This window comes from Notamacropus eugenii, chromosome 2, assembly GCF_028372415.1.
Source record: "Notamacropus eugenii isolate mMacEug1 chromosome 2, mMacEug1.pri_v2, whole genome shotgun sequence".
Taxonomy (NCBI): domain Eukaryota; kingdom Metazoa; phylum Chordata; class Mammalia; order Diprotodontia; family Macropodidae; genus Notamacropus; species Notamacropus eugenii.
In genome coordinates, this window is record NC_092873.1 from 410,583,842 (window position 1) to 410,609,128 (window position 25,287).

General features: G+C 42.3%; 1 protein-coding gene across 3 annotated transcripts in view; it reads right to left on the bottom strand.

The window, feature by feature from the left end:
• Positions 1–694: 694 nt before the first annotated feature.
• EPHX1 (epoxide hydrolase 1) overlaps positions 695–25,287 on the bottom strand; it is a 51,393-nt gene continuing 26,800 nt past the window's right edge. For all 3 annotated transcript variants that reach the window (XM_072647708.1, XM_072647707.1, XM_072647709.1), the window contains 8 exons: positions 16,764–16,951; positions 11,535–11,715; positions 10,157–10,384; positions 8,594–8,723; positions 7,521–7,732; positions 6,462–6,570; positions 1,897–2,022; positions 695–1,554 (listed from right to left, as the gene is read on the bottom strand). In XM_072647708.1, coding sequence (XP_072503809.1) covers positions 1,353–1,554; positions 1,897–2,022; positions 6,462–6,570; positions 7,521–7,732; positions 8,594–8,723; positions 10,157–10,384; positions 11,535–11,715; positions 16,764–16,951 — 1,376 coding nt within the window. In that variant the 3' untranslated portion in view covers positions 695–1,352. The remainder of the gene's footprint in view (positions 1,555–1,896; positions 2,023–6,461; positions 6,571–7,520; positions 7,733–8,593; positions 8,724–10,156; positions 10,385–11,534; positions 11,716–16,763; positions 16,952–25,287) is intronic.

Sequence of the window (25,287 nt, forward strand, 5' to 3'; positions counted from 1 at the left end):
CTCAGCAGCAGGCCTGACAGCTGCGATCAGCAGCTCTGTAAATCAATCCCTCCTGTGGGGCCAAGATTATCCCCTAGGGGTTGGGTACATCCACTCAAGTTGCTAGCCTTTAGTCTTTTGGAGGCAGGCAAAGAACGTAATCTAGCTGGATTTCAGAATCACCAAGATCCCTCCCACTTTTATGATCCTAGTGAGAAACCAGAGGCCCAGGTTAAATGACTTGGGGCAGAGGGGTCACACAGGTAATAACAGGACCTGTCCCTCCCCTCAGTTCCCCCACCAGTTGGGGACTATGAGGCTCAGGTCACTGGCTTTGGGGAATGAGCCAACCAACTAGGTGATCGGGGAAAGTGGGAATGGGGAAGCATTTTACAGGACCATTGAGGACAAGAGGTAGGGAGTCAGCTTCTCAGTTTGAAAGGAGGGCAAGCAAGAACGGAGCCAGTCCTGAGCTCTGGAGCCTCTGAGCCCTGGCTCTCCTGGCCATGTCTCTTCCCATGAAGATGAGGTGAATGAATGAGATCTAGAACTAGATCCTAGATTTAGAACTAGCTGAAAGGAGCATGAGAAGCAGTATCTTGCTTCAGGATGGGAATGAGCTCTCCAGGATGTTCAGCCCATTATACACACCCCATTTTCTCTAACCACTCTCTTCTCCCCACTCATAATTTCCCCTATGTCCAAGACTCAACAGTTCTTATGAAGCAAAAACATTTATTATCAAAAGCCATTTTCCTTCCCACAGACCCATCCAACCCAAATCTACCACCTCAAGACCCAAGAAGTGTTGAGACTTGTAGGGAACATGGAATTTATGTACTGGCTTGCACCCAGAACACAACAGAGAGTATAGAGACTGTTGTTTATTCATGGTGGAATGTCTAAGATGAGCAAACTCCCTGTACCAATGTAGAGCTGCACCATCTGCAGCCTACAAAGGGAAGGGAAGCAAAATCACTCCTTTGGCAGTAAACAAGTGACTGATAAAAGCTCCAATAGCAAGGGGTAAGGGAACCAGTACCACACCTCCCAATTAAGACCCCACCAGCCTAGAAACTAATTCTGGGTAGGTGGAACACAGAGGTTTAATAAGATCTGGCACATGCCACAAGGATGAGGTTCAATTTCCCAGCCTAGTGGATCAGCCTTGGGATTCTCGGCAGGAAGAGCTGGCATCCTCCCCTCCTATCATAGTTTCCAAGAGGCTGATTGTAGATTTACATGAGAGATATGGTTTGGGGCAGGGGTTTGGAAGGGGAGCCTGGGGCATCTGGGAGATGATGGGGAGTGATGAGAGAGTTGGGTAGAGTGGAACAAGCTGGGGATGGGAGGGAAGCGTCTAGTTCTGAAACTCACTTCCCCTTTAGTGTCCCTATGAACTTCTGAATGTCTTCTGCAAGCAGCAGAGGCTCCTCAAAGGCAGCAAAGTGGCCTCCTTGGGACATATGAGTGTAGGAGCAGAGATAGGGGAATTTTTTCCGAGCCCAACTTTCTGGGCAGTGTACCAGCTCATAAGGAAAGGCAGACAGACCAGCAGGCACAAATACCTTCATCCTACAAAACAAGAGATGTCAGCTGAGGAGGGGCAGGTCACATAGCTTTATCCCCATCCCTGTCCCCCAAGGAGGGTCTGAATCATCATCAGGGAAACAGCTCATTAACTCCTGGGGCTCACTGAGGTGAGTCAAGGAAAATTCAGGTTGAATTCAAGATTTCAAACAGAAGAATTTTAGCTGCCTTTCCCTAGCCAACCGGGTAAGTGTTCTCTCCAGTCCAATAAGTACCATACAAGAGAGGACAGGGCTGGGAGGGCACAGAGAGGATGGTGAATCATGCAAGAAGGAAAAAAACATCCCCACCTATCCAACAGGGTTTTCCTTAAGCCCTAAGACTCACCTGGAATGCTTTTGTACACCTATGCCTTGGCCTAAATTCTCCTTGTAGAATCGCTGTGAGGGGATGATGCTGCCAGTCACCCAGTAGATCATGATGTTGGTCAGCAGATCATCCAAAGTAAATTTCCTGTACAGATCAAAGAAAAAGTCCCAGATAGCATCAGGACTTAGGGAGACATCAGGATTCAGAGCCTCTTTCAGGGCTTGGAGTGTCATATACAGGGAAGAGAGTATAAGTAAATATGAGTAAATACAAAGTAAATATTCACAAATATAAAATATTCACAAATATAAAGTTATGGGGGGGCAGAGCACTAGCAACTGGGGAGGTTGGAATAGTCCTGGTGTAGGAAGTGGCCCCTGAGCTGAACCCCAAAGGAAGCCAGGAACTGACTCTACAAGGCAGTGAGTCAGTAAGCATTTATTAAACACCTACTGTGTGCCAGGTACTTTGTCAAGCATTGGAGATAGAATGGCAAAAGACAGTCCCTTCCCTCAGTGCTCGCATTCAAATGGGGTATATGATATGTAAACAATGAGGCGCAAACAAAATAGAATAGGAAGAAGTGGAGATAATCAACAGAAGGAAAACACTATATTAAAGAGAATGAATAAAGGCTTCCTGTAGACGGTGGGATTTTAGTTGGGACTTGAAGGAAGCTAGGAGATAGAAATGAGGAGGGAGAGCATGCCAGGAATGGGAAAAAGCCAATGAAAATGCCTAGAGTCTGGAGATGGAATGTCTTGTGTGAGGAGGAGCAAGGAGGTCCGTGTCACTGGATCTCGGTGTACATGGGTGTGTAAAGTGTAAGAAGTCTAGAAAGGTAAGAGGGGACCAGGTTGTGAAGGACTTTGAATGCCAAAGGGAGGATTTTATACATGACCCTGGAGGGGACAGGGAGCCACTGGGGGTTAATGAATAGGGGAATGACATGGTCAGTGTCTTTGGGAAGTCCTTTTGAAAGATTGACTTGATGGAGTAGAGTGGATGGACCAGAGAAGAGAGAAGCTTGAAGCAGGGACATCCACCAGCAGGCTATTGTAATAGTCCAGGCATAAGCTGGTAAGAACCTGCATCAGGGTGGTGGCAATGTTAGAGGAGAGAAGGGGACAAACATGAAAGATGTTTCAAAGGTAAAATAGACAGGATTTAGCAACAGATTGGATATGAGAGGGGTGAGGGCATGAGGAGTTCAGGATGACACCTCAGTTGTGAGTCTGGGTGACTGAGAGAATGGTGGTGTCGTCAACAATAATAGAAAAGTTCATCAGGAGGTAAGGTTTTGGGGTAAAGGTAAAGAATTCCAGTTTGGACACACTGAGTTTAAAAAGTCTATGGGATATCCAGTTTGTGATGTCTAATGGGCAGTTAAAGATGAGAGTCTGGAGGTTAGAGAGATGTTAGGGCAAGATAAGTAGCTCTGAGAATCATTAGCACAGAGAAAATGGAAACCATGGAAGCTGATGAGATCACCAAGTGAGGTAGCACAAAAAGGGTCCAGGACTGAGTCCTGGGAGCCACCCATCTTTAGTAAGTTGACCTGAAAGAAGATTCATGAAAGGAGGTTTGACAAGGAGCAGTCAGACAGGTAGGAGGAGAATCAGGACAGAGTAGTATCACAGAAACCTAGAGAGAAGAGGTATCAAGGAGAGAAGGGTGATAGGTAAGAATTAAAGGCTACAAAAGTCAGGAAGAATGAAGATGGCGAAAAGGCCACTCGATTTGGCAATGAAGAGATCCCTGGTGACTCTGGAGAAGGCAGTTTTAGTTGAATGATGAGGTCAGAAGCCAGATGGTACAGAGTTAGGCAGAAAACAAGAGGAAATGAAATAAAGGCATTATGGGAAGAAAGGATGTGGGATACTAGCTAGTGAAGATAGCTTTATCAAGTGAGGACTTTTTGAGGGTGGGCGAGACACATATATGCTTGGAGGCAGTAGGAAGCTGCTGGAAAGCAAAGAGCCATTGAACATAAATGAGAGATTGGAGATGATGGAGAAGATAGGATGGAATGAGATGATTTGTGCAAGTAGAGGGATTTGCCTTGGTAAGAAGTAAGACCACCTCTTCATGTGAGACAAGGGTGAAAGAGGAGATAGTAGCAGAAGGCAATGGGGGATATGAAAGGATGGGGGAGGGGAAGAAGAGGGAATGGGAAGGAAAGAAACATTTATTAAATGCCTAGTATATCCCAGTCCCTGTGCTAGGCACTTTACAATTATTATCTCACAATCTGGAAGTTAGTTATTATTATCTGCATTTTAGAGTTGAGGCAACTGAGGCAGGCAGATGTTAAGTGATTTGCCCAGGGTCACTAAATTAGTAAGTATCTAAGGCCATATTTGATCTCAGGTCTTCCTACCTCTAGGCCCCATGCTCTATCCACTGTGCCACCTAGGGAAGCCTTTGGAGAATGGCCTCATTTTTTTTTTTAGTGAAAAATGAGGCAAGGTGAAAACTAGATAGTGGCGTGGAGGGGGGGCGAGGGGGTAGAGAAAGAACCATGGGAAGGCTTAAGGAGGGATGAAAAGATCTGGCAAGAGGTGCAGTGAGTAGGACAGTGAGTTTATTAGGCAGGTGTGAAAGGAGGTACAGAACACAAATCTGTAGTAAACCCAATCATTGTTTTGTGATTTTTTTTTTTAGTTGTTAAGGCAGCAGATGGTCAGAATGATTCCAGGTTGAGGTTTGGTGCAGGATGAGACTATCAACATGATAAGAGGGCAAGGGACTCAAGAGAAAAGGACAATGTGTAGTTAGTGCAGTGGTGACAACTTGAGAAAGAACTGAGGAAGTAAAGGATTGGAGGTCAAAGCAAGGATGAAAACAGGTTTGGGGGTGCAATGCAGAGGGAGAAATAGAATGACAATAGAGTGAAATCAAATAAAGGGATTTCAGAGTTCATGAACATGGAGTGATCCATTTGTGGGAGATGGCAAAATTAAGGGTACAACCATCTTTGTGGCTGAGGGTGGGACAGGAGTAGGTCATGTGATATGAGTAAATTGAGGAACTGTGAGTTGAAGATGTTTGAGAGAATATAAATATGTATGTTGAAGTTCCCTAGGATGAAGGCAAGAGTTGGGGAGGACAGAAGGACAGAAACTCACTGAACTCATTAAAGAAAGGAGAGTGACCTGGAGCTTAGTAGACAATAGGTACCAGAATTTTGATTGTGTAGTAGATACGGGTTGAGTGAACCTCAAAGGAGAGTGATGGCGGGAGAAGGAGAACATGAAAGTGGCAATGGAGAGCAAGAATTCAAACTCCCCTACTGAGACCAGTGAATTGGGGGAAATGGGTAAAAGTGCAACCAGAGCTAGAAAGGCAGAGCTGGGGGAGGAATGCTACCCCTGAACAACCTCAGGGATGCCTTTCCAATTCAACTTTCCACCCAGCCCACGGGAAATTCAGATGGAACAAAAACCATGTGTTATTCACTAATCTTGACAGCCTACATGCTCAAAACATGAGGGGAGAGCTGAACTTCATGTTAGCCATCAATGATGTACATTCAAGCAAAAAAGGGTCCCCAGTGGGGAATGCCAGGGTGGGCACACATGCTCAGCCCATGATGTGAACCTTCTCTCCCTTCAGCTACCACCTCCAGCAAACCCTCAGCCAAGGAGCCTGGGCATGAGGGTCCAGGAGCCAGTTGGCTGAGCAAGGACTCCATCTTCAGTTCAATTCAAAATCCTCATTTTGAGTGCCTGCAGTAAACACAGAGGTTCTAGTTCCTGAGGAAGAAAAAGTTCACACAAGATATGTGCCTAAGACTCATGTCAATATTAAACATTTAAACAAGCTAATTGGACAATAAGGTCCGGAACTGGAGTTAATGGAACATGACTGAGCTATCAAGCCTGGGAGTCCCTGCTATCTGAAGACTCGCCTTTTCAGAAGTAGAAATGAACAATGACTTCCATGTATTCTTCCTGCTCATCCATCTAGATTGAGATCCTACCCACAAGGGAGACCAGCCAAATTCTCACTCTGTCTCTTTATTGAATGAAAGAATCATGGGCTCCTAGGGACTTCAGAGATCATCTATTTCATTTTACAGATGAGGAAACTGAGGCACTTAAATGACCTGCCCAGGGTCACCAAGGCTCATAGGTATGTGAGGTGGAATTTGAACCTAAATCTTCCTGTCTCCAAATCAAGCAATATATCAACGATGCCTTGCTGCCCCTTCCCCTGTACTCTAAATGTACAGCCCTCCTTCCCCTACAGGGCCCTGGACACACTGCCCACTGCCCATTGTAATTATCCTACTCCTGGATCCCTCACTATGTATTTTGGGTAAAAAATATTATCTCTCTGCATGTCTGCTTCTACATACATAAAAAGGGATAATTTCTAATGATCCTTTCCTACCTCACAGGATTGGAATTTGTGAGTTGGCCAAAACAGAGGACCCATTTCCAGCTCCTTAGAACGAAGCAGCCAGAGATGAAGATAAGTGTGATGTGTGAAGAAGTAGAGGCAAGATTTCTGCCTGTCTAGGTTTCTCCAGTTCTGGTATGATCGGGACCTAAGCTCCAGAGAGGAAAAATGATACTCACTTTTCCAGGCCTCCATCCTCCAGGTATCGATATTCTGGATTGGTCCATGTGGAGAACTTCTCCAGAATATAGGCAGCCAATCCCACAGGGCAGTTATTCAGTGCACAGCCTAGTATGGGGGGAAAAGTTCAGGTTCTCTTTGGCAAACCAATTCACTCATCTAAGCCTCAGTTTCCTTAACTGAGAAATAATGGAAATAATAATTCCTGCCTTCCCTGCCTGATGAAGTTAGAATGGAACTTGAAAGTCATTTAGTCTAGTTTCCCACCTAATTCAAGAAAAATAATCAGCCAGCCTCTCTACTTGCATCCCTCCAGTAGAGGGGAGCTCACAACCTCATAAGGCAGCTTAAGGATATCTTTCTTACACTTGGCAGAAATCTGTTTCCCTGTAACTTCCACTCATTGGTCTGAATTTTCCCTTCTGCGGCCATGGATTTTAGAAATTTAATCCTTCTTCCACATGGCATCACTTTACACAGGGCTATAAGACTGAGAGGTAGAAATATCTTGAGAGGTCATCTAGTCCAACCTTTCCATTTTACAATCACCTCCTTTTCCTGGACCTTTGAACATGTCCAGAACACTCTCCCTCTTCACTTTTCACCCAAGTGTTATTTCCTATATGACAATTATCCTGATTCTCCTGCATTTTAGCAAACTCTCCCTCCCCCACAAAAATTGTTTTATTTACTTTGCAAGCATTTTGTATGCACTTGTCTAAGTACAAGTTGTTTTTCCCCAGAAGAATATAAGCTCCCTGAGGGTAGAGTCTACTTTCTTTTCCATTTTTTTGTATCCTAGTACAGTATTTGGCATATGCTCAGTGCCTAGTATATTGTCTGGAACTTAATAAATGCTTAGTGAACTGAATAGGATTGAATTGGATGAAGTCTTTGAACTGAGTAGGAAGGCTGAGGCCAGCCTAATGATTGGGTTGGTTAGGTTGGGGTTTTGGGGGGGTTTTGGTTTTTTTTTTGGTTTGTTTGTTTTGCTGTCTACCAAACCTGGGCCTCTGGAAAATCCCCTCCATGAGTGGGGCAGTCAAGTAACTTCTTACCTACAGTATCAGGTTTGGTGGCCTGGATGTGCATGTAGCCAGATTCTCTAAATAGTGAATGGAGGATCTTCTTGGCAGGATACAACAGCTCCAAATCCCTCTCCCGGAAGCCAAAAAGCCATGGGAACCACCGTCCCAGCAGAACAGACACAAAGATGGAGAAGGTTTTAGAATCAGTGAAGCACATATTCAGATGGATACCTTTCACCTGTCTAGGAATGCAGAGAAAGGGGATTTAGGTCAGGCTAGCTGGTCATGAAGGAGGAAGTGGGGGCCATAAAGGAAGACAAAGAGAATGTGGAGAAGGAAGGGTAAAGGACAAAGTCCAGGAGAAAGGAAAAAGATGAGGTCAAGGTGCATAGGTAGATAGAAGGTAGTAAAGGATCCAGACACTATATTCAGCTTCTGGCCATTCTACGGTCCATGTCTACTGTGCTTCACTCCCATCCCTTCAGAAGGTCATTGAGTTAGAGGGATGCTGGGATTACAGGCCATTCTACCCAGGGTATAGCCCAAATTTCAGTAGCCAGAGCTCCACCCAAGAGTCTAGTCCCTGGCTATCCCCCTTTCCCTCCCCTCAACTCTGTCATGGGACCTGGCTTAGGGCACATCATTGGTTTGGACCTCTATTTCACAATTTTTTAGAATGGGACAACCTGTGTCTCTGGTGAGTAACAGTGGTTGTATATGGAGGATGAGAAAAGAGTCAGGAAGACCTGGTTCTAAATCCCACCTCAAAAACTCAGCCTTTGTGCTAAAACGTCCCTGGCATTAAATGGCAGTAGGCATTTATGGATGCCATCACCCTCATCCCAAAACACTACTGGGCACCTGGGAGTTCATGTACTGTGGCAAGGGGAGATCTGGAGCAAGAGCCAAAATCTGTATCTGGTACCAGCCAGGACCAGGGTACCTGAGATGGGGTGGAAATTGAGGTAAAGCTGCCACACTAGAACACTTTGGGGGAAAAGGATGCTTCTGTGGCGATGAATGGGTCTTCTCTGCAGATATGACCAGCCTCATCAAAATAACCACCCGAGCACATACACAACACACAAGAACACATCACTCACGAAGGCGCCATCTGGGCCATGTTGGTACAGATCAGAGACCCCCAGTCACCACCCTGGACGAAAAATTCTTGGAAGCCCAGGCGGGTCATCAGCTTACAATAGATCTGAGCAGCAGCCACAGTATCGAAACCTGGAAAAGGATAGGGTAGACAGAATCTGAAAAATCATGCTTTGAGCCTAGACTTTTTCTGGTTCCTCAGTTTCATGGGCCAGTTATCAGGCCCTCTGTTATCCTTTGATTAGCAGGACCAGGGGGCCCAAAGAGTAGAGCTCTATACCAATGGAGAGAACTCTCATCCACCCCGGCCATCCAAGGAACCTCAGGATTGACTCCCTCACTCCTGTTATCTATACTTGGGATGAAGAAAGTCTGGTGGCCTAGCACTTTTAGCCCATGTCTCCTTCTCCTCTCCAGAAGCCAAACACTTGTCAATAGTGAGAAGAGAATTGATCACTCCCTCAGTTTACCCTCTATTGCCATTACCAGCCAACTACACCTATTATTACCACCTGTTTTGTCCACACAGCCTTTCTGCACGTCTATGATGCTGGTGCTAGTGGTGGTGGTAAGGAGGTAGGATTGGGAGAGGTTCTGGGGTTATGTAGGAACACAGTGACAGCTGCCTGATAATAGGAAGCACAATGGCTGCCTAATCCTCAGGGTTTTCTAACATGCTGACAAAGATGGAAATCTCTTCAAAACATGAGTCTAATCAGAGAAAGAGTCCCTGACTGAGGGGAAACCTGAGGCGAAACATGAATATATGGTTCCAGCAGCTTGAATAGTGCCTTAAATATAGCAGGCACTTAAAATTATTTAATTTTAATAATAATAATTGAATTAAATTCAATAAATTGAATTAAATGTGAATGGATTCATGTGTGTACAAATATATATGTGTCTAGTGCACAGATGTAGGACTCTGTATGGGCTTGTATCTATGAAAAGCCCTTGGGCATTCAAGTCTGCGGGAGAACAGCTTGTTCACAAATGGTTTTAAGTTTGTTAAGATAGAATAGTCTAGAGGCAGCTACGTGGCACAGTGGATAGAACACTGGCCTAAGGGTCAGAAAGACCTGGCCTCAGAAACTTACTAGCTGTGTGACCCTGGGCAAGTCACTTAAGCCCAACTGCCATCTCCCCTCCCCCCCCAAAAAAGATAGAATAGTCTGATTCAATGTTCTGCCCTCCCCTGCTGCTCATCAGCCCTTCTAAATGGGGAGTATGAGAATATGATGTGAACTTTAGGAGTCTAACCCTGTTCTCTGGGATCCTCCCTCCCCATACCCAGCAACCTTCACACTGTATCTCTTATCTCTGCCTTCTTCTACCTTATTCTTTGACTATACTATTCCTGTTTCTTCAGAACTCACTCTTTCCACTGTCTCTTTGTGCTCTCTCCTCTCCCAGTAGCATCTTCTGGTTCGAAAGACAGTAAGTCCTATCCTGAATCCCCTGGGAGGAGTGCATTTATGGGAGAATTTAGTCAGGACTGGATATCGAATGAGGATGCTGCACATGGACTGGGCTTGCTACCAATGCCTACAGACCAGCATTCATACCTTGCTTGTGAGGTGCTTCGGAGAAGCCATAGCCAGGAATGGAAGGGCAGATGACTTCAAAGACCTGGTTATAATTCAGGCCATGGCTCTCAGGGTCAGTCAGGAGGGGTATGATCTTGTAAAATTCGTAGAAGGAGCCAGGCCAACCATGAATCATTAACAATGGTTTTACTTTGTGGCCTGCTGGTGGTTTTGTGGGCTTCACATGGATAAAGTGGACATCGAGCCCTGGAAGGAAACAGCAAGGTAGGTTCAAAGTCAAACAAATCTACTTGGGTAAGGTCCTGAGCTGCACATTACAGCCCCCCACAACCCACACCGTGCTCTCAGGAAACAAAGCAGCTTGGTCACACTACTTATCACTTAGTGCCCTATATTTTCTCTCACAAGCTCATGTGTTCTTATCTTGTCTTCCCAGTGGGCTTTTAAACTCTCTTAAGGACAGGGACTTTATTTCTATATCCTCCTAGTACTGGCCACAGTGCTGGGCACATGACTCTATAAACATTGAATTACGAATGTTAGTACTAGGGAAAGAGACAAGGAATACATGGATGTGGGGTTTGAGGTGAGGCAGGTCCTGGCAGTAGGGAAGGCCAGTGGGTAGATTATTGGAGATGGGGAGGTGATTCCCTTCAGTTATCTCCACAAAAACAAACTGAGGAGGATCATCATCTTTCTCTACCTTCAAACATCACCTTAGGACAGGGAATCTGCTTTGGGTGGCAGAGAAGTCAGGTTAACCCAGCAATCAGGTCATATGTATACAGGAATAGATAGGCCCCCAAATGCTATGGAACAGTTAGTAATCTGGGCCTCCAAGGGAGCCCTGTGAAGGATAATTTCTGGTAAATACCAGGCCTCCCCCTTTTTAAAAGATTTTTTTAAAAAAAGATTTCTGGGCTTAGGGCATAAGAAAAACCTTTCCAACAAAAGTGTTGTCATTTAACATTGAAATAATGAAAGGAATAGGCCATAAATCTCTTGCTCTAAGATAGTTTGAACTTGGTTGGATTTGTTCAAGGGAAGGGAACAGACAAGATCACCTCTTAATGTCATCTTAAAGATTTCATGAGTCTCCAGGTCCAGGAGATCCTTCAGTTTAAAATAACGACTAGACCCAGATGGCTCTGGAGGAGAAAGAGAGGCTGATGACCTGCACAGCCCTCCCTCACTCATATTCAAGTCAACTGCAAGTCATGTCATCATTCCCTGATGTCATGATCCTCTTCGAGAATGAAGGACAAACACAACAACCACTACCAGAAGCATGGTTAAGGAACAGAGTTGAGTCTGCTGTCCAAGGTACGAACACATCCTGATTCCATCACGGAACTATGGGAAGGCTAATGTGGAGCAATATATTTTCGAAAAGTACCTTCAATTTTAGTTTTGAAATGAGGATATTTGTTGAGAATCTCCACCTGCTTCTTCCAGTCAAATTGATTCCTCCAATAGGAAACCACCTTCTTTAGATAACTAGAGTTGAACCCATAATGGAAGCGGGAGTCCTCCAGGGGTGGTGTGAATCGAGTCAAATCAATCCTCTGGTATAAGTCCTGGGAGGGAGAAGAAGCAGGGACAAAGAGTGACAGGGATAGGACACAGATGAAAAGCTCTATTCCCCAGAGACAGCAAATGAGGTAGTTGTTCCTTCGTCTTTAAAAATGAAAGGATTTTGACTAGGTGACTGATCAGAGGTCCCTTCCAGCTTCTGTGTGTGCACACTGTGGTTTAGTAGTGACAGAATGAAGTTAAAGGAAGAACTTATATTGTTTGCATAAACATACAGTTTTAAATTGAATTAGGAAAACAGTATTTTTATGGTATTTTAAAAATGTTTTATTTATGCCTTTTTCTTCCCTTTTTTTTGTTAGCTAACTAATTTACCCTTTCCACTCCCACACCAATAGAAACCCTCCCTTGTAACAAATATGAATAGACAAACAAAATAATATACCTTCACTCTTATAACAGGCCCCACATTTATTATCTCTATTACCTATTATCTCCCCTTATTATTTCTATGAAGATGATCCTCAGATCTATTTACCAAACCTCTTTCTTGTCCTTCAGTTTTGCATCTTCAACTGCCTAGTGGATATCTCAAACTGGAAGTCCTATGTCCTATAGACATTGAAAAAATCTTTTTTGATGAATGAAAATTCATCTTTTTTCCCCTCTGACTTTCCCAGCTATTGAAAAAGAAAGAAAAATTTAAAAAAAATAAAATCTTTGTAACAAATATGCATAGTCAAAGAAAACAAATTTCTGCATTATCCATGTCACACATACACACAAAAGGTTTCAATCTTCAAATCTCTTTGTTAGGAGGTAGAAAGCAGGTTTCATCATTACTCCCTTGGAATGGTGGTTAGTCATTGTATTGATCAGTTTCCCTGACCTCTCTCTATGTGTGTTCGTCCTTCGTTGCTGAAGAAGACCATGCCATCAGAGAAATAATGACATGACTTGCACTTGACTGTTTTGAGTGAGGGAGGGCTGAACCCTCTCTATAAAGAAAAGGGCAGTGAAAGAGGAGTATGCTCAGCGCCAGAGCTCTAGGCTTGATGCAGTCGACTTCTGCTCCCCTGTCCCTCTTCTCTTTCCATCAGCCAGAGCCTAATCACAAGTTCTTATCCCTTTCATTCTTTCCTTTTAAACCCCTCTTCACAGTCTACGCTTCATGGTTACTTTGCTTTGCTTAAGACTAAATCCTCCCTTAGTCTATTCTCCCTCTTATACCCACCTCTTCCTTCTCCTCCATTTCCCAGAATTCCACTGTGTATTCTTCTCTCCTTTGAATAGTTGCAAAGAAAGTGAGGCAGGCTCAAGGGTCACATATTTTCTCTGTCTCTTCCCCTTTGTAGAATCTTCTACTTATACAACCCAATTATGTAAGATAATTTCCCCCCACCCTTGCTATCCCCTTCCTTCTCAGTATATTCCTTTTCCTTCCTTTTCCTTTCTTCTTTTTAGATTATAATACACAACTCATACACCCTCTGTCTTACTGGACTCCCTCTATGACTCCTGATGATAAGATTCTGAAGGGTTACAATGGATCATCTCCTCACATTGGAATGTAAACAGTTTGTCTTTGTTTAGCATTGTATGATTGTTCACTCAGATTCACCTTTTTATGTTTCTCTTGACTTCCATGTCTGTATTTTGAACTTTTTATGCAACCTCAAGTCTTTCATCAGGAATGCTTAAAAGCCCTGTATTTCATTAAAGATAATTTTTTTTCTTATTAAGATTATACTCAGTTTTAAACTCTTTGAAAGCAGGGACTGACTTTTGTCTTTCTTGTCTTATCCCTTGTTCTTAGCACAGTAACTGGCACACAGTAGGTGCTTAATATTTGTTGACTGACTAGATAAGTTATTTTTGATTGTAAGCATATCTTCTGATTTCTGAAAATGTCATATTCCAAGCTTACCATTCTTGATATGATGGCTCCTAAGTCTTGTGTGATACTGACTGTCACTACTTCATACTTGACTTTCTGGCCCTTGCAGTATTGCTTTCTTTGATCTGAAAGTTCTAGATTTTAGCTCTAATGTTTCCATTTTAGAGTTTCTCTCAGGAGATTATTGGTGGATTCTTTCTAATTTCACTTGGCCCTTTGGTTCTAAAAGATCTTGGCAATTTTCTTTTATGACTTCTTGAAATATGAAATAAGCTCTTTTGGGGGTCTTGATATTCAGGGTAGTCCAATGACTCTTAAATTCTCTCTTCTGGATCTGTTTTCCAGGTCACTTGTTGACATGAGATACCTTACACTTTCTTTTATTTTTTAGTCCTTTGAATTTGTTTTAATATTTCTTGCTGTCTCAAAGAACCATTAACTTATGTTTAGTCCATTCTCATTTTCAAGGAGTCTGTAGGTAAGGTTTTGCACTTCTTGTGCAAATTAATGTTGTTAATTAATTAATGTTGTGTTAATTAATTATCTTTCAATTCTTTTTTCCATTGTTCTCACTTGTTTTCCATTTCCCCCTAGTGCTCACATTCCTTTTCCAACTGTTCCTGCTAGCTCTCTTATTTCATTTATAAAATAATTTTACTCTTATTTAAACTCTTACTTTATCCTTTCCAGAAGGAACTTGTGCTCAAGAAACGTTTTTCTTTGAGGCTTTGCTTGTAGATGTTTTGAAATCATTCTCTTCTTCTGGGTCTGTGTCTTCAATATCCTTGTCAGCAAAACAGTTCTTTATGGTAGGATTCTTTTTTGTTTGCTTGTTTGCTCATGTTCCCAGACTTACTTCCTGACTTTGGAATTTGTGTTAGAGTATGCTTCTGTGCACTTGTGTAGGAATGTCTGGCTGGACTTGTTTTGTGTCCTCTTGGGTCCTACGGCTGCTTTCCTGTTCTTGTTTTTGAATGTGGGTTACTCCTGGATCTCAGGGGCAGCTCAGGCTGGGGACATACAAGCTTCCAGTGTGACCAAGGTCTTATTGAGAGCAAAGTTGGTCCAAAACAACACGCCATAGCCCCTGGTTGGAGCTCTAGTAGACTACTACTAGACATGCCCACCATCAGCCATGTGGAAAGTTCTGAAGGTTCAAAGCAACAGAACAATAGGTCCCTTCATTCTGGGATTCCTGCCCTGGTTTTTCTGCTACAGACTCCATACCAGGCTAGGGTCAGAGCCACACAACTGCTTCTTTGTTCTATATTTATACCTTGCTCTGTACGCTAGATTTGTGAAAGGGCCTTCTCTATTCCACTGGACCCAGATGACTCTGGAGGAGAGAGTGAGGCTGGTGACTTTTCCCAGCTCTCCCTCACTTAAATCCAATTCACAGGAAAATCATGGCATCACCTTCCTATGCCATGGTCCTCTTTGCAAGCCACAATAGCAAGATCTGTGCCTGGGTCATGAGAGCCAGCTGGCTAGAGGAGTAGACAGAGCACCAGCACTGGACTCAGGAAGACCTGAGTTCAACTCTGACCTCAGACACTTACTAGTTGTGTGACCCGGGGCAAATCACTTAACCCTGTTTACCTCAGTTGCCTCATCTGTAAAATGGGGACACACTGGAGAAGGAAATGCAAACCACTCAGTATCTTTGCCAAGAAAACCCCATGAACTTTGCAGAGTTGGGCATAATTGAACGACAATGAGAGACAAGCACTGAGTAATGAGAGCTAGAGCTACCAGTTGGCACCTGTTCATGCTCTCTACAAAAGATTTGATCTCTCTATGTTGGATGCAGGATCTCTCCTTGTCCTAGAGCACAGCTACATGTGGGAACTTCTAAAGCCTGCTGCAGCGACACTGCTCTTTGCGGAAATAACTAAAGTATCTCCCTTTAGGTTTCTCCTGGGTATACCCTCTCCACCATCTTGGATCATAGTTATTGGTGAAAGTGTGCCAAGGTCTCAGGGGTAAGTAAGCATCAGAGGTGGAATCTGAACCCAGTTCATCTGAGCTGCTAATCTGTACCATGTTGCTCCTGATGCTCAGTACCCTTTTTGGGTGCATTAAGGATGAACATTTGAATGTATTTTTTTTTTAAGTAACAACTTCACAAAAGCAAATGTCTTATACTCACTTGATTTGTGGATACCAACCAGCCCTCCCAAACCACATCCACATCGACTTCAGTGTCTCAGTCACTACAAGGCACACTGTAGGAGTACACTTAATATTTGGTGATGGATTAATTCAGATCACAACATCTGTACCTTCCTCCACTATTACCCAGGGGGTGACAAAGCCCCACATGAGCTGGGAAATTCAAGGCCAGAACCAAAACTAGCAAGATCTGTCCAGGTGCTGAGGAGTACATTTCTGCCTTGGCCCCTGAGGGACTTGTAGCCCTCACCGCCTCCTCCCTGGAGCCCCTTGCCCAGTAGGGTGGGGTACCCTCCTTCTCAATAAACTACTACCAGGTTCACAGTCTTTTTCCCCCTCTCCAAATCCTATCCCTCACAGCCTAGTTTCTTGAGATTCTCATCACCTCTGCACTCTTTCTCTAGCGTACTTGATGACACAGAGGAATAGTCATTCCTTAGACAACACCATCCCACCCCCTACAACCTCAAATTCAGCCAAATTTACCACAGTTTCCAGCTTTCCCAGTTACAGCTCTCCCACCTGGCTACAGGGAACCCCCCCTACTCCTGCTCTTCACCCCTTATCTTCTTACTTCCCCATGTGTGGCCAAGATATATAAGGGAAGAACTGGGGAGGCAGGGACAGAGGGGAGAATTGGTGTGGAAGAAGTCAGAGACTGAAGAGAGGTCTCTGATACTTTGAGAGGAGAGTAGGTTATAGAAACACTCCATTTTCCCCCACCTCTAACAGTATTACCCCACCTTTCCCCAACCTATCCTCTTCTTCCCCCACCCAAAGGCATGACTACTATGTTGTCAGAGGTAAGACAGGCAGCTCTCTATCCACTGCACCACATTGTCTCTCCCAACCATCCCTCTAAGATTACAAGTTACGGAGGAAGTGTTCATCTACATTGGTAGAGGAGAATCCTTACTCGGATCTGCCTGACTCCAGGCCCAGCACTCTAGCCACTAAACCCTCTTTCTTCTAGCTCAGTCTATTGCTTCTGTTTGGTTCTCCCTAGTTAGATGCCTTACTTACCTTGATCTCCTCATCTGAGGTTTCCACCTTGAAGGGGCGGATACTTTCATCCTCTCGTGTGCTGGACTTACTTCCTGGGCCCCACCATGCATCTTTCATTTCCAGTTTTTCATGATTCATCCTGTTAATGATCCAGTAGATTAAACGGACCAGAAACAGGATGGCAAAAATGTATAGTAACCACATATCTGCAAGAGAAGACACACATAAGCAAAGTTAGTCAGGGCCAGTCAGCCCCATAGCTGGAGACCAGTCACTAGGGCTTAATGCTTCCAGGAGAGTGGGGCATCCTTCTTACTAGGGCCACACCAACCTGGCACCCCTCTGAAAACAGGGAACATTAGCTCTTCCACCCTGGAAGGGCCAAGTTTCAGACTTAGTAGTTTGTAAACACATCTGATGATGACATGAATGAGCTTTCATGGTTCAGTGAAAAGACCTGAACATAAAATTTCAATCTAGACCTGGGGTTCAATACAGCCTCTGACATCTACTAACTGTGTGACCTTGGGCATTTAATGTACTTAAGTTTCACTTTCCTCATCTGTAAAATGGGAATAATAGCACCTACCTCACAGAATGTGGTGAGACTCACACAAGATAATATTTGCAAAGTTCAGTATTAAGTACCAGCTACTGGAAATGAGAGTGAACTCAGAAGATGAACTTATCTACATTATTATATGAACCTGAATCATCAGTGAACCTATAACTGGCCTAGAGAAGATAAAATTCAGAGATCACATCATGTCAAAGCCAGAAGAAACTTTAGGGATCAATCATTTAATTTTATGGATAAAGAAACTGAGGCTCAAGTCACTAAAAGGTGACTTGCCCAAGGTCTCCCTGGTAGTGAGAAGAAGAGTTAATCCCAAGTCCCCCTGACTTCAATTCTAGTGCACCAGAAATAAGATAGTTATCACACATTAAACCACCAATTGAGCATGTTGTACTTGGGTGGATATGGCAAGGGAAAGGGAATATTGCAGGATTAACCCTCTGAGTTCAGGTTCAATGTTGGATGAAATAAGGCACTCAAAGGTCATTCGGTAGTCAACGAAAGGTTTGCTAGTGAGCCTTAGCAAAGAAATATTTATTCCTTCTCCTTCCTTTCCCCCTCCCTCATCATATTTGCAGAGGATGAAAAGCTAGAAAGAAAAGCATCCAGACTGGGAGAAAGAATCAGGCTCCAAAAAGATCTCACCAGTTTAGAACAATGGCCGGAATCTGAGAAGATGAAATTTAATAGAGATGAATAGGAACAAAGTTCTACACTTGGAGGGTTTTTTTTTATCAGCTTCACAGGAACAAGATGGGAAAGGTGTGAGGTGATAAGAGCTTGTCTGAAAAAAGAGCTGAGCATTTTGAGTGGATGGAAGCAGTAGCTGAAAGAGCTAATGGTATTTTTTTTTCTTCATATATTAATTTGTTTTAATTTTTCCAAAACAATATTCAAAGGATCTCTTTTGTTTCATTCAAACTACAAATATTAAACATTTACAAACTAAAACAGGAACTGACAATATGCAAATATTTAAGCAAACAAATCTTTCAAAGAATAGTTTTTTAACTTGTATTTAATTATGTATATAATATTATAGATAACATAATATTATATAATCATATAATATATAATATACATGTATTATATTACATATGACACATAACACATTATATAATATACAGTAATATATAATATATAATAACAAACAATATATAATAATACATAATTGTATTTAAAGTTTAATATTGTCAAGCTTTGGGTGGACCTTCTTGAATCACATACCACTACCACTCTTCCTCTTTTTAATACAAAAATGTTTAGATTTGGAGCTTAAGCTGATTTAATGAAAGCATCAGTGCCTGTCACAAGGGGTTGCAATAACCCCGAGGTACTGGCCCTGGGCACCCCTCAGGTGCACTACCATGTCTGTTCAGTTCTTGGTGCTACATTGTAAGAAGGAAATGTCCAGTAAGCTGGAGACTATGAAGAGGGAGCTGACCAATCAGTCAATCCACGATTCAACATTTATTAAATGCCTAGCATGTGTGAAGCACTGCACTACAAAACAGGATACAAAAACGGCCAAAGAGTTTACAATTGAATCAGGGGAGACACCATGCAAGCAAATATGTGCAAACGAATTGTGTAAGAAATAGTTAACGGAGGGAGGGCGCTAGAGGTAAGAGGAATTGACAAAGGTCAAATTTTAGTTGAGACTGGCATAGCACATGCCCTAAAAGAGTGGAACTGGGGAGGCTGATTCCAGGGAAAAGAAGATCCAGTAAGAACCTGATCAGTGTCTTTAAGTACTTGAAGGCCTGGCCCAAGGAAGAAGGATTAGATTTATTCCGGTCAGCCCCAGAGGACAGGAGGTAGGAGCAGTGTGGGGAATTTCAGAGAATCAGATTTAGGTTTGATATAAGGAAAAACTTACAGCGTGATTTCAATATGCAGCGGGTACTACCCCTATGTTTATGATCATAAAGAAAGATTTAGAAGGAACCTTAGACTAGTTATTTAATCCAGCCCTCTCATTTTACAGGTGAGAAAGCTGAGGCCCATGAGATGTGACATGACTAACCACAGCACTAATAAGTGGCAGGACCAGAATCTTTTTTTAAAAATGAAATTTATTTATTTATTTATTTAGACAGTTTTAGTTCTCAACATTCACTTTTATAAGATTTTGAGTATTAAATTTTCTCCCTTCTCTCTTCCCCCCTCCCCAAGACAGCACAATGTTCTCCTGGAAGAAGCAGAATCTGAACTCAGGGCTTGTGATGCTCAGTTCAGCACTTGGATTTCTCTTCATAAAAGGTTTTCAAGTGGAAGCCGGAGAGCCACTTACTCATTCTCCTTTAGAGAGGGGAGGTTATATAGGGATGGACTGGTGGCCTCTGAGGTTTCTTCCCAACTATGAAATGCATTGATTCAGGAAGGTCAAAAACAGGGAGAAACCACAGACAACGGGTACTTGCTCTCTCAGCTCCTCAAAGAGGGTGCCTAATGGACAATAGGATGGCCTACCTTTCATCACAAAGCCTCTGCCTAGGTGGAAGGACAAATGACTACCACATCCTGCTTTTCTCCACAGTCTAAAACCATCTCGCCATCTTGGTACTGAGAGAAGAGGTATTGTATCAGAGGGGAGAAGACAATGGATTTGGAGTCAGGAGATCCAGATCCAAGCCTCAGCCAGCTCTACTGTTTACTGGATGCCCTTCAGCCTGTCACTGACCACTGAACGGTGATGCATTAAATTAGGACTTAGAAGAGACCTGCGTCCTACCTCAGATAGTTACTGTGGGACAAGGGGGAAGTCACTCAACCTCTGTTTTCTCATCAGTACAACAGGAAGGATAATATCTATAATACCTAACTTCGTAAGATCAAAGAATTATAGCACAAAGGGGCTTTAGAGGTCATCTAGTCCAACCCTGTCATTTTTCATTTGAGGAAAACACAGCCCAGAGGTTGAATGACTTGTCCAAGGCCACACAGGTACTAAGTGGTTGTTGGATTCTATAAGAGTAAACAACAGCTGATACAGATAATAATAATAATAGCATTTATATATCATTTTGTTATTACCGCTGTTGTATCCGGCCCTTTGTGACCCCATTTGGGGTTTTCTTGGCCTGGAGTTACCTGGAGTGGTTTGCTATTTCCTTCTCCAGTTCATTTTACAGGTGAGGAAACTGAGGCAAACAGGGTTAAGTGACCTGTCCAGGGTCACACAACTAGTAAGTGTCTGAGGCCACATTTGAACTCATAAAGATGAGTCTTCCTGACTGTAAGCCCAGGGCTCTACCCACTGCACCACCTACCTGCCCTAAGGGTTTGTAAATCCCTGTACATATATTATCTCACTTTATACAGATTATTTCTTTGGGTCCTTATACCTACCCCATAAGGAAAGAGGCTATTATTGTACCATCTTATAGATGCTTAGGGTGACACAGCTTGTAAGTGGGTTGGAAGGATAGGATGTGACGCTCATTCTTCCTGGCTCCAAGTCTAATGCTCTATGACGCTATCGCTTAAAAGGTAATCAGGATCACCATCTTAATTCATTTTTCCAACTGAAATCATCCACAAACTATCCTATCCTTCTTTTCTCCTTTCCGGCATTACATCACATGCAATGGAGTGGGCCTGAGGTGCTAGAAGGAGCATCAGATCAGAGTAATGCCCCAGAGGGGTTCACAGAACAGCCAACACCACCGAACATTTTTCAAAAGCTGCTACTTCATAGGCTATTTCCACTTAACTCCTTCCCCTCTCCCAGAACCTAGTAGCCAGCCCTCTACTAGAGCTAGCTAATAGTGTTTCTTTCTATAGGAGGCCCATATAGCTCCAAGGAATTGTGAGAATAATGAAAACAAGCTAAAGCAAAAGAAATGAAGGTTGTCTTTTTAAAAGTAAATAATACCCCAAGTAAAGGTGGCAGCTTCTCTAGTAAGAAAGGATTTTAATCCTTTTCAATCAGGGCAAGTGCTTTAAATTTCCCCCAAAGAAACAAAGAGGGAATTCTAAACTGGACCTTGGTCTGCTCCCCCTTTCTTGGGCAGTCCTGCCCACTGGGCTCAGGTCCAGAGGTTGCCTTTTGGGGTTGGTCCTGGCTGAAGGGACTTTCTTTCTTCATCTTTCTGAGGCTTGACAGTGACAATTGAGGAGGAACTCTCCAAGTTTTGTTTCTTAAAGAAGGAAAAACAATTGCTAACAATTTCTCTTGTGCCACAGGGCCTGGGAACTGACTGGTTTCATTTGGATTGCACTTTCTTAGGCTGGGAGAAATCAGACCAACAGCAGTTACTGGAAAACATATGCAAATTCCTTCACATTAAGCATATTTGCACATCAAGTCACTCAGTGTCCCAGATGAGGTTTGTTGTTCAATTGTTTAGGTCATGTCCCACTCTTTGTGACCCCATTTGGGGTTTTCTTGGCAAAGGTACTGGAGTGGTTTGCCATTTCCTTCTCCAGCTCATTTTACAGATGAGAAAACTGAGGCAAACAGGATTAGGTGACTTGCCCAGGGTCACATAGTTAGTAAATGTCTAAAACCAGATTCTAACTCAGGTCTTCCTGACTCCAGGCCCAGCCCTCTATCCACTGCATCATCTAGCTGTGCCCCTGGATGAAGAGAAGGAGGTGATTTTCATTTTTCTATTGAACAATCTTTAGTCAGTAAAACCAAGGCTTCACATTTACTTCTTGGGAATGGACCTGAAGGCACTTACAAAACTGCAGTAAAATCCCATATGAGGGATCTATTACATTGATTAAGTTCAAAATAACACAAGTTTGTGAGGAGAGAATATCTGCTTTGATAGGGGAAGTCCCTCACCAGGAACTCTCTACACAGATAAAATCACAGGTCAGTTAAAAAAAAAAAATCATTTTCACAAAATTGATCACAAATTAAAAAGTCAATGTAAGGATGCTTGTCTTGAAACTCTTCATTCTACATGTGCTGGGTATCAAAATGACTAATTATGGCTCAATTCATTCAGGCGCCTTTATCCCTCAGATAGGAATACACACTGGAGGGTGTATTCCAAGTGCCATGACCAAGATGATAGATAAGACATTTTCTCCAATCTTCATGAGCTCTCAAACCTTTCCAAAATAAAGAATTATGCACAACAGATAATGCAATTTCAGCTATCTCCACAGCCTAAGACACCAACAACCCTAACAAGGCAACAACTAGATGCACTAGCAGCAGAAAAGGCTAACTTCTAATCTACTTATTCAGCACCCTATCTCCCACAAGCACACATATATGCTCTGGTAGCATGGTACAACCCAGTTTATCATCTTGTGCTCTGGGACCCACTTGGCAATTCCCTTGATTTCATTGTAGTTTTTGCTAGCTAATTACCTCTCCCACCTGCCCTCATTCTACCACTCCAAGGCAATTAAGAAAAGAATTGAATGCTACTTCCCATCACCCCCATTCCCAGTTTCTCAACCTTGTGCTGTGGAGGGACAGGTGCAAGAAAGATGAAAATTTGCTTTATCTGGGATGACTGCTTAGAATTGCACTCTGGTATAGCAGTACCCAGCCAGCCAGAGGACTAAGGAAGCAAGGGAACTGCAACCAGCATGTATGGGGCTCCACCAGAGCTGAAGGACAGAGGACTGGCATGAAGCTGAAGCTAGTTCTGTCCCCCTAGAAGCCATTTGGGAAAGAGATTGAGGTGAGTGAGAAATGAATTCCCCAGGATATGAGGAGACTGGGATAGAGTTGAGGTCTAGGAGGAATAAGAAAGTATGTGATAAGGAAATTTGAGGGGAAAAGATTGCAATTACCAAAGAATTCAGGAGGAAGAAAGCTCAGTTAAAAATACTGAGCATAAGCAGATAAACCAAGAGAGAAGATATTAACTACAAAGGGGAATATGGTCTCTAGATCATGTAAATGAGTCTAAACACCCTTGAATAAGATGGAAGGAATAAGAAAGGAAAATGAATCAACACCTTAAGAAGCAGAAAATCCTGTAGATTCCCATGAGAGCATGAAATCACAGTGGGAAGTTCCCAAATGATTTAAGAGAGAAATAAGAATTTTGAAAGCAGAATTTATGGACCATATAATACAAACAAATGGCAAAAGAGAAAAACTTGAATCCACAAAGGCAAATCTCACCAAAAAAACAAAAGAAAACTAATGACTGATACACAGAAAGGAAGAACATCCTGGATGAAAAGAAGCAAAAAGCGATTAACATTAAAACAAAGCATGACCTTTATGCAGCTATCCTTTCAACATCATGGTGAGGCTATGGACTTAGTGCCCCCAAGATCTGGAAAATCCACATAAAATTTTTGGTGCTCCCTTCATACCAGAGAAGAAGTCTGAATTATTGGAGTATTAAAAGACAAAATACATTGATATGGTACAATACTATACACATATTTTATGCATTTCTGAATTTCTAAGCTTAATCTGTGTCATCTGCTGGCCTTCATATATCATCTCCGGCTTCCACAAAACTCCCCCCAAATTCCCATTTTATTTCTTAAACCATCCTTGAGATATGTCAAAACCATGATGGGGAAAAAAAGTCAAGATGTTGAAGGGATAATTACAAGCAAAATGTATTGATCTTGAAGAGAAGATGGATAGAGACAACTTACAGGTCTTCCAGAAGGAACGTAACACATCAAAAACCTTAACAGTATAATGCAGCAAAAAAAAAAAAAAAATTATAGAAAACTGCCCGGAACTTCTGAAAAGAGAAAACACACTGCCAATTAAAAGAATATGCAAGTTGCCTCCAGAATAAATTAAAAACAAAACAAAACCCTGTGCTGTGCCTTCAAGACATGCAGTGGTTGAATTTAACAATTCCAGTGACAAACAACAAATTTTGCAAGCAACTAGGAAAAGATCTTCAATTATAAAGGAAAGGAAATTCATCTAAGAGAAAACCATCTTCCACTCACCAGAAACTGCAAGAGTGGAATAGTGTGTCCCAAAGGGCAAAAGAACTCTACACCCAAGATGACATACCTTGCAATGTAAGCCTAATTAGTAATGAAAAAAATGGACATCTAAATAAAAATGAAGCATTTGAGGTTTTCCATTAAGAAAACCACCATGAAGAGATTATTTGCTTTGCAAACACCCTAGATAACAGAAATACAAGAAAGGTAAACTACAGTAACCAAGGAAGATAGAAGTAATGAAATAAATTACCCCAGGGGGGAAAACATTAAAAGATGAAGTCACCAATGGAGTTAAGGGAGGAAAGAAAGGAGGATTTTACTTGACTACTTAATTGAAAAGGGAAAAAAGAGGGGAAGAATTAAATAGGTAAAAGGAAGGAAAAAGAAAATCCAGAACTAACAAGTAAAACTCCAAAACCAGGGAAAGGGGTAATAAACAAGACTGGAAGGTAAGGGGAGGCATATGTTTGGTTTGGAAATGAGGGGTAGAGAGCCTGTGGGAACAGAACTGCCTTATGGTAGATTAAGCAAAAATAACTGAAGAAACAGAGTCCTGTGTTTAAAGAAGAAAAGAAACTCAAAAATCTCAATTCAGAAAACAAAACTGATATTAGAAACAAAGGAAAAGAAATTCTCAAAACTTTCAATGTGAATGGATTAAATAACTCAAAAAAATTTTAAAGTGACAAATTGGATATGAAAGTAAACTACAATCTTTTGCTGACTAGAAATACATCTAAATGTGTGGGCTAGAACAAGTCTAAATGAGGGGTTGAAACAAAATTTACTATTTATCAGGTGAATCCAAAAAGGCAGGAGTCACAATCATTCTATCAGAAAAAGCAAAACTAAAAATTCACAACAGAGAGATAAGTAAGGAAACTATATTATGCTGAAAGGAACCATGGACAACAAAACAACATTAAACTTTTATGCTCTAAATGTCTTACTTAATATTTCCTTTCTTTAGCTAAGGAAAAATTAACTGAATTACATGACATAGACAGTAATACAATAATAGCAGGAGACTTTAATGACCCTCTCTTGATTTTGGACAAATCT